The 13585-nt window shown below is 42.0% G+C and overlaps 1 protein-coding gene across 3 annotated transcripts in view; it reads left to right on the top strand.

Annotated features, from left to right (window-relative positions):
- SCEL (sciellin) overlaps positions 1-13585 on the top strand; it is a 148535-nt gene that overhangs the window by 121837 nt on the left and 13113 nt on the right. For all 3 annotated transcript variants that reach the window (XM_075336773.1, XM_075336772.1, XM_075336771.1), the window contains 3 exons: positions 7571-8020; positions 9803-9841; positions 10800-10877. In XM_075336773.1, coding sequence (XP_075192888.1) covers positions 7571-8020; positions 9803-9841; positions 10800-10877 — 567 coding nt within the window. The remainder of the gene's footprint in view (positions 1-7570; positions 8021-9802; positions 9842-10799; positions 10878-13585) is intronic.

The following is a 13585-nucleotide window of genomic DNA, read 5'->3' as shown; positions in this document are numbered from 1 at the left end:
TCACTGACAGTGATACATGGAAGCTTTAATCTGAACTTTAATCTTCTTCTACAATATGTTATAAAAATTGGAGCATCGTATTATTTAAGATTTAACTACTATGTATAGTATAGTGGCAAATGTGTCCCTGAAATACATGGGAATAATTAACAGGCATCAGAAAACACACGAGGGATGAACACTTGTGACTAATTTCAGCTCCACGAAAATGATGCTTGCTAAATTTAGAGTCTAAATGTGGACAATTACTGCCATTCACATTCAGGATGCTTTGTCACGCTGTAAGCCAATTAATAGTAGGTATGTAGGAGAAGGATAGTCATTGTCACATGGGCAAAACAACAGAAATTAAATTCTGTAGTAGTGATGCACATAAGTAAACATTTTTTTGTTACACAGCAATCTAATATAACTATCATAGTAATAAAATACAATATTGAATATACAGTATATCGTTTAAAAACTATTCACAGTTTAGGTGATAGCTGCTAGATGAATGGGGGCTCGTCAGCTGAGACTGCCGCCAGAGGAGTTAATTGTGTTTCCTGTTCGAATAAATCAGTGGTCGCATATACACACTAACATTACATTCATAAACTCAGAAAGAAGAGTCAGTGCACATACATAACAGCTACTACATTCAAACAGGAAGCACAAAGAGTTACTGGTGGTCAGTAGGGGTTTCATGGACGGACCCCATTGATCTAAAACAGTGTTTCTCAACTCCAGTCCTCAAGACCAACCAACAGATCATGTTTTCAGGTTTTCCTGAATGTTAGACAGGGAATAATTCCATCACCTGTGCAACATTAAGGAAATCCTGAAAACCTGATTGAGGAAAACCTGAAAGCATGATCTGTTGGTGGGTCTTTATGACTGGAGTTGAGAAACACTGATCTAGAAGCTATCAGTTACTCTGTGAATATATAACTTCTTGTTTTGACTGGATTTCCCTTTTAATGAATACAATTTTTTTTCTGCCAAATTCTCCCTAGAAACGCTATAATAGGATCTCTACTAAGTAAAGAACCTCCGCTGGTTACATACACTGGCAAGTTTAAGCACCCTTGGTCAAAATTACTGCTATTGTGAACAGTTAAACAAATTGAAGATTAAATGATCTTGAAAAGGCGTAAAGTTAAAGATGACACATTTCCTTTGTATTTTACGCACAAATATATACATATATATATATATATATATATATATATATATATATCAGTACAGGCCAAAAGTTTGGAAACACCTTCTCATTCAAGGAGTTTTCTTTATTTTCATGACTCTGAAAATTGTAGATTCACATTGAAGAAATCAAAACTATGAATTAACACATGTGGAATGAAATACTTAAAAAAGTGTGAAGCAACTGATATTCTAGGTTCTTTAAAGTAGCCACCTTTTGCTTTGATTACTGCTTTGCACACTCTTGGCATTCTCTTGATGAGCTTCAAGAGGTAGTCACCGGAAATAGTTTTCACTGAACACAGGTGTTCCCTGTCAGGTTTAATAAGTGGGATACCTTGCCTTATAAATGGGGTTGGGACCATCAGTTGTGTTGTGCAGAAGTCTGGTGGATACACAGCTGATAGTCCTACTGAATAGACTGTTAGAATTTGTATTATGGCAAGAAAAAAGCAGCTAAGTAAAGAAAAATTAGTGGCCATCATTACTTTAAGAACTGAAGGTCAGTCAGTCTGAAAAATTGGGAAAACTTTGAAAGTGTCCCCAAGTGCAGTGGCAAAAACCATCAAATGCTACAAAGAAACTGGCTCACATGAGGACCGCCTCAGGAAAGGAAGACTAAAGCCCACTTTACACGTTGCAATTAGTTGTACAATCGCATTTGCGATGTGACACGCCCAGGTTGCATACGGGATCTATGAGATTTCACGTTGGTCGTTCATTTGCTGTCACACGAGCGTTAGTAGTCTATGTTAAATTGGTCAATTTTGTGTGCGATCCTTTAGATCATGTGTTCTGTGACGTATGCATTGAGCACCTTTTTTTTTTTTTATTTATTGACTTGCCAAGCGTGTGTAATGTGGGATGCGTTTTTACTATGTCATCTGCCATTCAGCTCTGCTACATGGCCGCTAACAGCAGACACAGACAGCCGTGTAGCAGAGCTGAATGGCTGATGACAGCAGACACAGAAATAGCCGCACGATCAGAATGAACTCGGGTGAACTTCACCCGACTTCATTGTCATGCTGCGGCTCTGTCTGTGTCGCGCCCTGATTAGCGGTCACCAGTGAAGACTCACCGGTGACCGCTAATCTCCTGAGTAACTGAAGTTAGCAGCCCTCTCTCATATACTCACCAATCCCCGATCCCCGGCGCTGCACGGCATTCTCACTGCTCCGGCGGCTTTTACTGTTTTGAAAAAGCCGGCCGCCCATTAAACAATTTCGTATTCCCTGCTTTCCCCGCCCACCAGCGCCTATGATTGGTTACAGTGAGACACGCCCCCACTCTGAGTGACAGGTGTCACACTGCACCCAATCACAGCAGCCGGTGGGCGTGTCTATACTGTGTAGTGAAATAAATAATTAAATAATTAAAAAAAACGGCGTGCGGTTCCCCCCATTTTTAAAACCAGCCAGATAAAGCCATACGGCTGAAGGCTGGTATTCTCAGGATGGGGAGCTCCACGTTATGGGGAGCCCCCCACCCTAACAATATCAGCCAACAGCCGCCCAGAATTGCCGCATACATAATATGCGACAGTTCTGGGACTGTACCCGGCTCTTCCCGATTTACCCTGGTGCGTTGGCAAATCGGGGTAATAAGGAGTTATTGGCAGCCCATAGCTGCCAATAAGTCCTAGATTAATCATGTCAGGCGTCTATGAGACACCCTCCTTGATTAATCTGTAAGTTACAGTAAATAAACACACACCCGAAAAAATCCTTTATTAGAAATAAAAACACACACATATACCCTGGTTCACCACTTTAATCTGCCCCAAAAAGCCCTCCTTGTCCGGCGTAATCCAGGATGATCCAGCGTCGCTTCCACCGCAGCTGCATGGAGGTGACCGGAGCCACAGCAGACACAGCCGCTCCGGTCACCTCCATGCAGCAAATGAACACAGCCGTGCGATCAGCTGCTGTCACTGAGGTTACCCGCGGCCACCGGTGGATGAGGGATGTCACACGTTACAATTGACTAGGTTCGTGCAACAAAACGCTCAATTCTAGAGAATGATACGATGTGTTTGCGATCAACAGTTTTGCGTTCAATCCTGATCGCATGTAGCTGTCACACGCAGATACCTCACAAACGATGCCGGATGTGCGTCACTTACAACTTGACCCCAACGACGGATTGTGAGATATATTGAAGCGTGTGTAGCGGGCTTTAGGGGTACTTTGCACACTACGACATCGCAAGCCGATGCTTGCGATGCCGATCGTGATAGTCCCCTCCGTCGCAGCAGCGATATCTTGTGATTGCTGCCGTAGCGAACATTATCAGCTTCCATGCACTCACCTGCCCTGCGACGTCGTTCTGGCCGGCGAACCGCCTCCTTACTAAGGGGGCAGGTCGTGCGGCGTCACAGCAACGTCACACGGCAGGCGGCCAATAGAAACGGAGGGGCAGAGATGAGCGGGACGTAAACATCCCGACCACCTCCGTCCTTCTCCATAGCCGGCGTGAGCCGTGGGGACGCAGGTAGGAGATGTTCCTCGCTCCTGCGGCTTCTCACACAGCGATGTGTGCTGCCGCAGGGGAACGAGGAACAACATCGTACCATCGCTGCAGCTACATTATAGAAATGTCGGACACTACACCGATGATACGATTACGACGCTTTTGCGCTCGTTAATCTTATCATAAAAGATTTACACACTACGATATTGACAGCGACACCGGATGTGCGTCACTTTTGATTTGACCCCACCGACATCGCACCTGCGATATCGTAGTGTGCAAAGTACCCCTAAGAGTCACCTCTGCTGCGGAGGATAAGTTTATCCGAGTCAGCAGCCTCAGAAATCGCAGGTTAACAGCAGCTCAGATTAGAGACCAGGTCAATGCCACACAGAGTTCTAGCAGCAGACACATCTCTAGAACAACTGTTAAGAGGAGACTTTGTGCAGCAGGCCTTCATGGTAAAATAGCTGCAAGGAAACCACTGCTAAGGACATGCAACAAGCAGAAGAGACTTGTTTGGGCTAAAGAACACAAGGAATGGACATTAGACCAGTGGAAATCTGTGCTTTGGTCTGATGAGTCCAAATTTGAGATCTTTGGATCCAACCACCATGTCTTTGTGCGACGAGGAATAGGTGAACGGATAGACTCTACATGCCTGGTTCCCACCGTGAAGCATGGAGGAGGAGGTGTGATGGTGTGGGGGTGCTTTGCTGGTTACACTGTTGGGGATTTATTCAAAATTGAAGGCACACTGAACCAGCATGGCTACCACAGCATCTTGCAGTGGCACGCTATTCCATCCGGTTTGGGTTTAGTTGGACCATCATTTATTTTTCAACAGGACAATGACCCCAAACACACCTTCAGGCTGTGTAAGGGCTATTTGACTAAGAAGGAGAGTGATGGGGTGCTACGCCTTATGACCTGGCCTCCACAGTCACCAGACCTGAACCCAATCGAGATGGTTTGGGGTGAGCTGGACCGCAGAGTGAAGGCAAAAGGGCTAACAAGTGCTAAGAGTCTCTAGGAACTCCTTCAAGACTATTGTAAGATCATTTCTGATGATTACCTCTTGAAGCTCATCAAGAGAATGCCAAGAGTGTGCAAAGCAGTAATCAAAGCAAAAGATGGCTACTTTGAAGAACCTAGAATATAAGACATATTTTCAGTTGTTTCACACTTTTTTTGTTAAGTATTTAATGCTACATGTGTTAATTCATAGTTTTGATGTCTTCAATGTGAATCTATAGTTTTCAGAGTCATGAAAATAAAGAAAACTCTTTGAATGAGGTGTGTCCAAACGTTTGGTCTGTACTGTATATTTTTTTTCTTTTCAACTTTTACATTTTAAAATTAACAAGAAAAGGACAATGGGCTAATGCAAAATTTTTAATACCCTGTATGTTTAGTACCTAGTAACACCCCCTTTGGAAAGTATCAAAGCTTGTAAATGCTATTTGTAGCCAGCCCCAAGAGTCTTTCAATTCTTGCTTGAGAGATATTCATCTATTCTTCCTTGGAAAAGTCTTCCAGTTCTGAGTTTCTTGGCTCACCTTGCATGCACTGCTCTTTTGAGGTCTAGCCACAGATTTTCAATGATGTTCAGATCAGGGGATTGTGAGGGCCATTGTAAAACCTTCAACTTACACCTTTTGAGGTAGTCTATTGTGGATTTTGACATGTATTTAGGATCATTATCCATTTTTAGAAGACATCTTCTTTTCAGCTTTTTTTTACATATGGTGTTATGCTTGCATAAAGAGTTTGTTGAAATCTAATTTACTCCATTCTTCTCTCCACCTGTGAAATGTTCCCCGGTATCATTGGCTGCAACACAATACCAAAGCCTGATTGATCTACCCCCATGCTTAATGGTTGGCGATATGTTCTTTTCCTAAAATTCTGTGCCGTTTTTACTCTACACATACCTTTGATCATTGTGCACGAAGAGATCTATTTTAACCTCATTGGTCCATAGAACTTGTTTTCAAAATACATCAGGCTTGCATACTTTTGATGCAGATGTTTATGGTGAGGATGCAGGAGAGGTTTTCTTTTGATTCCATGAAGGTCATATTTATGGAGGTGTTTGTGACCAGTAGAACAATGTACCACAACTCCAGAGTCTGGTAAATCTTCCTAAAGGTCTTTTGTAGTCAAGCGAAGATTCTGATTTGCCTCTCTAGCAATCTTGTGAGCCGCTTTTACTAAAATTTAGCTTCATCTTCCACACTCAATCTTGACCTTTACTTTTCCTGTTCATTTCCATTTTTTAAATACATTTTGAACTTTACTATCTTCTTATAGCCTTCTTCTGCTTTGTAAGCCTCCACCATTGTCACATTCAGAGTGCTAGGCAGCTGCTTGAAGTACCCATAACTGCTGCTTTTAGGCACAAGGCTAGAGGAGGCTGGGTTTTTATAAAGCTCTGAAATTTTCATCACCTGGCCTTTCCTAACAATGATGGTGAACAAGCCATAACCATAACATGCTAATTAAGGTCTGAAACCTTGATCAAAGTTATCTGAGCACACAAATCTCCAAGAGTGCCCAAACTTTTACATTGGTCAACTTTCTTTTTTGCAATTTTTAAAATGTAAATGTAAAAGATGAAATATATCTATTTTTTTGCCTAAAATATAAAGGGAATGTGTCATCTTTACCTTTATGCCTTTTAGAGATCATCTCATCTTCAACTTTCTAAACTGTTTATAAAAACAGTAATTTTGACCAGGAGTGTCCAAACTTGCATGCCACTGTAAATATTTAATGTGCATACATTATTATTAAAAATGTCTCTAATCTGTTTTTAGAAATTTGTAATTTATACAGATTTGGGATACTTGAAAAATAAACGCAAAGTAATAACATGAATGGCTATGTTCACAGGAGAGCCTTGTGCATTTAGACTGCACAGGTCTGCACCTACATGGACTGCTTTAATTGCCTCTGTGTCTGTGCTTTTTCATAGAGTCCAATTGAAAAATTCTCCACATGCCTCTATATAAATTCAAAAGCATTTAGAGATACAACAAACAATTCATGCACGTTTGTGGTTGCACTTTTCTAGAACTATAATGTGGCATAGCACATAAGCTTTTGAAGCGATATATCTGTACATGATAGGCGCTGACTTGCTTATCGCTGTAGACCTTGTCGTAAAAAACATGATCATGAAAACAGGGTTCTTTACCTGTTTGTATAACGTGATGGTCTCAGATATGCGCCACCAGTCTCTTCATTGTCTATATTCTCTACTATTGTTGACAGTCCATAGATAATGGATACTGAATAGATTGGTGGCTCAGATGCATGGCCTTCCTCTATTAAAATGGTGAACTTCAGAGCCCGGTTATTCTAATTGGGAGCAGTTCTACCCCCAGAGTTCTGCAAGCTAGAACCAACTTTGTGGGTAGATAATGTAGAAATTAAACATGCCTAATCTTTCTGATGCCTGGCATAAGGGACACTCAAGAGACCCCGATAAAAAATAGATCAACTGAACCCGCTTAAATTAGTCGGGTGGACTGACTTATCTCATGCCCAAATTTACTCCTTGAATATGTTCATGAGAGTATTATGGTATGTCATTTATTACAGTGCTGCTACATGCCTCTCTGGAATAATGATCATCATGTAGTCTAATGATTGCAGACATACAGTAATGTAATAAAAGTTCTCATTTTTACCCAGTACTGGAATTTTACTTCAAAGTGCAACATTTGCCCGTTGAAAGAATTTAAATGATCACTTCCTAGCATTGCTTTGAATTTGCTTTGCACCAAAACTGCAATTGGTGAATGATCATTCTGAATTGTCATTATAAAGAATGGATGATCACAAAATTAAGTCAGTAACCTGGGGTGTTTTATAAGTGTATTCAAACTCTTATTTTCTTTTCTTTAATTAGTCCAACTATGCCTGCTAATACCAATCTTACAAATCGAAGTTCAACCACAACTACCACCTACAATGTTACTAAAGAAAGCAATGATCTGCCAAGCAGACGTTCAACCACAACTACCACCTACAATGTTAAAGAAGAAACCAATGATCTGCCAACCAGACGTTCAACTACAACCACCTACAATGTTAAGGATGAAAGCAATAATGCACCAAACACACGTTCCAGCACAACCACCACCTACAATATTATGGAAGGTACCAGTGATGTACCTTATAGACGTTCAAACACTACAAATTACCAAGATGTCCCTAGCAGACGGTCAACCACTTCTTCATCCTACAAAGTCACTGATGAAACCTATGATATACCATCTCGCCGCACTACTACATCTTACAAAGACACTACTGATGGACCAAATTCTCGTTCAAATGTGACTGTCACTCATGAGACAAGGTAATGTAATAGCTAAAAGAGACATTCTCTTTACATATCTTTTATCTTCCTTATAACTTAAAATTATAGTATAACATACTGGAATCTTAATAGTGTGTTATCACACACAAGCAAGTTAACACGTGACTAGTCATATGCGATTTGTATACTCGAGATCACGTTATCTCCTTTGTTTCTCTACATTGAGACCATTGAGATAAGCGGAATAGAAGAGAAGCGGTTGGGACATGATCCAAAGTATGAAAACTGTATATAAGCAGATGATTGAACATTGATTGACTCAAGCATGACTGCTTCATATATTTCTATGCTGCTGTCATACTCTGGTCAACAGACACGTGGCCAGTCCAAGCATTTCGGTCCAATCTCAGTCAGATTTACATGGTTGTCTGAATACGCCCTAAGGGTTCTTTTCCAGTTCCAATTTTCATGTGCTCATATGATCCAATAAAACAACGGATTGCACTCACACCAGTGTCAATCAATGAGGCAGTGTCCTCTTGCCTTTTATTTCTCATCGCGAATTGTGCTGTCGTTGAAATCGCAGCATGCTGAGTATGGCTGCATAGATTGCACCAGACTTGTCTATGGGTGACAGAAAAATATCACACGGCATTACATACACATGGCATATGGATGTCATACGGATGGCATACGCATGTCATACGGATGGCATACACATGTCATACGGATGCTAGGTGAGAAAAACCTACACATTCACAAGCACTTGCACAGCACTTGCATGGCACTCGCATGACATATGGATACTAGGTGAAGAAAAAAACACACACTCACATGACATACGCAAGACAATATGCATGACACTCGTCCATGTTTTCGGGACGGGTATTGCAATGATTATTTAATTTCAAGTGGAAAAGAACACTAAGGCCTCTTCTCCACTAGCGTTTTATAAATCACAGCGATACTCGGCTCAAAATGTGAGTCGAGTATCCTGCGTGTGATCTGCATATGATATGCGTACAGTGTGTGTTTTTTTCCTCACATAGCATCCGTATGACATGTGAGCGTCATGCGAGTGCTATGTGAGTTTTTAGGTAAGCAGTGTAGGGTTGGCTACGGGAGAAATCTCCTGTAAAACCAGTCCTGGCCACTGTTACCTGCACTCAGCTCCAGAGCTGTAACCTGAGTTCCAGCGTCTGCCTGATCTGTTTGCAGCTATGCTGACCTGACCAGCAATCACCGGGGAATCCATCACTCGGCGCTCGCTGTTCAGGCTGCACTCTGGAGCTCAGGGGACAGCTCCGGGGTTCAGTGCATGTAACCGCGGCCAGGACTGGTTTTACAGGAGATTCCTCCGGTAGCCAGTCTGACGCGGTATGCAAGTGTCAGGATCCGTGTGACATGCACATGCCACCCGGATTCTGACTTGCATGGGGGTGAGAGAGCTGAGAATCGCATCAAATCGCAGCATGCTGCGATTTCAAGGAGAGCCCGTGTATCGTCTGAGAAAAACAGGGAAATGGAGACAGCATCATTAGAAACCATTTGCAAGATTGCAATCCGTTTCTCAATGCGATGGAATTAGGAGAAAAAAAACGCTAGTGGAGAAGAGGCCTAACAGTGAGTATATTATACATTGTTAGAATTCAGCAGGCTAAACTCCTGATGGCCTAATCAACCAATATATTAATAATATTCACAGTTTATTTTCGGTATTTAATTAGAATAATTAAAATATGTCTTTTCTTCCTTTATTATACACTTATTGCTCTATTTTACAGTATTTTTCAAAATTAACACATGGGATTTGTCTTTTAGTTATTCATCTCTTCCGAATTCATCTTATGGAGATGTAAGGTACTGAAATATGACTTTTATAGTATGCCTATTTTCTTAATACATTATTAAATAATAAAATACATTAGTGACATAATCATTAATTATCCCACTTAAGTGACACACATTCACATAATGCTTACCAATTACCTTATACAGTTTTCTATAGATCAATCGAAAGCCATGGCTATCTTATTATTTTAATTAAAAGGAAATGGTCATAAGTTTTGATGTGTCTAAAGTAATAAAACTACGATAATCAGCTAGATAGAAACTTTAGAACATTTTCATTTAAACCAGAAATTATAAAAAATACTTTAAAAAAATGTAACAACTCCTATGCCTTATATAAATTACTCTCTGAGTGTCTGCTGGGAGTGGCCTCAGCTGGGAGTGACTTCTGCTGTGACTCCTCCTAAGACGTTGTAACTTGCCAATCAAGAGACCTGTCAAATAAGCCTAGATGGAAGGTTTGCCTTAACATAGTCCAGTATCAAAGGATAAAGCCTGATATTGCCACCTATTGACAAAGATTTTCATATATGACCAGGTGAGCAGAAGTATTCACTAACATTTCAATTAACCCAGTGGAGTCATTAATTTAAAGAGTCCCATCAAGTACAGAAGATATACATAACTTATACATAACATAGCCCCTAATCAGACCCCCACCCCCTTTAAGCTGTATTATACAAAGCAGCGAGAGTTACTGCTGAGATATTAGGTGTATATCAGTGGTGCCATTGTAACTGCTTTAAGACCGACTGAGCTCATCCTCCTGACTGCTGGGCTCTATCGTCTAATAGTTGGATACATTTTGTACAGGTCATATGAAAAAAAACCTGTAGGGTCCCTTCTCCTTTCTGAACTACTTGTCTGTAGTTATAGTATGAGTTTTACTGTAACTTTTTTACAGCCTAATTTACTAGAATCATAAAATGCATTGAACATATAATAAAAAATTAATAATTTCTTTTAGCCGGAAATCCTCCTCAAATACATATGGGCAGAACATTGTATCCAATTCAATTAAAACCGTTTACTCTACATCTGATCGGTAAGTATCAGCAGCATACGGACTTTGGCAAGTTCCCTCTATGTTCATCAGCATTGTATACACTTACAGCTGCCTTTACATATCTCCCTGTAATATGAGCATAAGTTAAGGTAATTTTGCCAGTTATCCCAGATGATTGATAAGCCTCTCATCATACATACACTGAACAAAACTATAAACGCAACACTTGTTTTTGCTCCCATTTTTCATGAACTGAACTCAAAGATCTAAGACTTTCTCTATGTACACAAAAGGTCTTTTTCTCTCAAATATTGTTCACAGATATCTGTGTCTACAGATGTCTACAACTGTGTTAGTGAGCACTTCTCCTTTGTGGAAATAACCCATCTACCTCACTTTGTGGCATATCAAAAGGCCGATTAGACAGCATGATTATGCCTTAGGCCGGCCACATTAAAAGGCCACTCTTAGGCCCGTTTCAGACGTCAGTGATTCTGGTACGTTTGTGCTTTTTTTTTCTACGTACCAGAATCACTGACATACGCAGACCCATTATAATCAATGGGTCTGCTCACACATCAGTGATTTTTTCACTGACCGTGTCTCCGTGCAGTGTACACGCATGTCCGTGATTGCCGCATGGAGACAAGTCCGTTTTTTTCTGGCATCACTGATGTCCCACGGACAACACAGTGGTGTGATCCATGAAACACGTACCAGAAAAGCACGGACATTTAAAATAATAAATATTTTCAACTCACCTTTACAGCGACGCTCTGTGAAGCCTGTGCTCTCTGCAGCTTCCTGGCCGGCTCATGCATATTCATGAATGCAGTCAGAGCCTACCCGGAAGTAGCTGCAGAGAGCGGTGGGTGGACACTACAGAGCTGGAGACTTCAGCCCCATGGCGAGCAGGAACAGGACAGGTGAGCATACGTCCATGTGCAATCACGGATAACGGATCACTTATCGCACATGAACAACCCACGTGTGCCATGAATCACGGAACACGGAGGGACATATGCATGTTGTACATGTGGCACCCCTAGGGGTATTATCCACAATAAACCATCATTAGTTACTCAACACAAGCACTAGAGCAGACACCGCACTACCACCTCTGGTCAGAAGGGGGAGCTCAAGAGACTCCCCTAGATATATTCTGATCTGAGGTAAAATTGACAGTTTAGTTTTTTCTGTTGGAGCCGGGATGCTCAAAGGAGCAGTCACAGAGAAATTGCTCTGAGGTACTTAGGAGAGACTGACAATTTCCAGGCCCAAGCCATTGGTCTGAGGAAGAGGAGACAGAGAAGAGGAACATTTTAGGAACCGGGTAGCCATTAATCTCTACCCCTGAAAAGGCGCAAATACGGACACCGGATCCGTGGCTGCATTAGTTTCACACAATACAGCAACCAGGAGAAGTGAAGGCGATTCAAGCTTCACCAGGGTCAGACACAGCAACATCCAGTGAGTTCAGCGGTACTCCCAGAGGGGGTAAGCAGGAGAAAAGGACTCGAGTTGCCTGTTGAATTAGGACCCAGGAGGGACAGTTTGGGCCGGCAGCCAGTACACAAACAGCAGCAGGGCCACACACAGACAGCGCAAAGAAGGAGGCCAAGGACCTGGCAGGGCAGAGTAACTTAGTCCTCCTTATACAGACTCCGGTGACGGGACTTGTTGTTATGCAGTTTTTTGTTGAAGTAAACCAGTTAAACGTCGCCTGTGCCTCAGTCTCTCATTTGGGCAGTAGCCACCTATCCAGGATTGGGACCATCGAAGCTGAAAAAACCTATTGCTGATCAAGTAAGTGTCTGCGCCCCTAAAGTCTCCTCACAATACCATTATCTATAACCACCATTGACTTTTACCTCACCTGCCTGGGACCCACAGCCCTACCCGGAAAGGGCTTTCCACCTCAGCTGCCCCACATCATCATCCCCGGCCAGCTACTGGCAGCGGTGGCCATAAATAGCCACATTTATTCCGGGTGGCGTCACGAAAAACTCTTATAAACTTTTATTTATCCCCTGTAAATACCCCCCATTGCACTGTGCATCGCCTGAGACCACAGCCCGGGTCGAGCCACCCGTGACATCCCCTCAAGAAATAGACCCCCGGTCCGGTGCTGGGTACCCCGGTCTCCAGGGCGACACATACACATCAGTGAAGAACATCTGTGTTTTTCACTGACTTGTGAAATGGGGCTTAGATGTGCAGTAGTTGGTCAGAAAACCAGTTAGTATCTGGTCTGACAACTATTTGCCTCACTCAGTGCAACACATCTCCTTCACATAAAGTTGATCAAGTTGTTGATTCTGGCCTTTGAAATGTTGGTCCACTCCTCTTCAATGATTGTGCAAAGATGCTGGATATTTATTTATTTTACCCATTTATATAGCGCTATTAATTCCACAGTGCTTTACAGATGTGATCATCACTGTCTGCATTGGGGCTCACAATCTAAAATCTCTATCAGTTCAGTATGTCTTTGGAGTGTGAGAGGAAACCAGAAAACCTGAAGGATATCTGCACAAACAAGGGAAGAACACACAAACTTCTTGCAAATATTGTCTTTGGTGGGATTTGAATCGAGGACCCCAGCGCTGCAAGACTGCAGTGCTAACCACTGAGCAACCATGGCAGCAACTTGAATACGCTGTCGTATGCATCGATCCAAAGCACCTCAGACATCCTCAGTGGGTCACATATCCAGTGAGTATGCTGGCCATGCAAGAATTGAGATG

The sequence above is a fragment of the Anomaloglossus baeobatrachus genome, chromosome 2, assembly GCF_048569485.1.
Source record: "Anomaloglossus baeobatrachus isolate aAnoBae1 chromosome 2, aAnoBae1.hap1, whole genome shotgun sequence".
NCBI classification, from domain to species: Eukaryota; Metazoa; Chordata; class Amphibia; order Anura; family Aromobatidae; genus Anomaloglossus; species Anomaloglossus baeobatrachus.
This window is presented reverse-complemented; position numbering and strand designations above follow the sequence as displayed.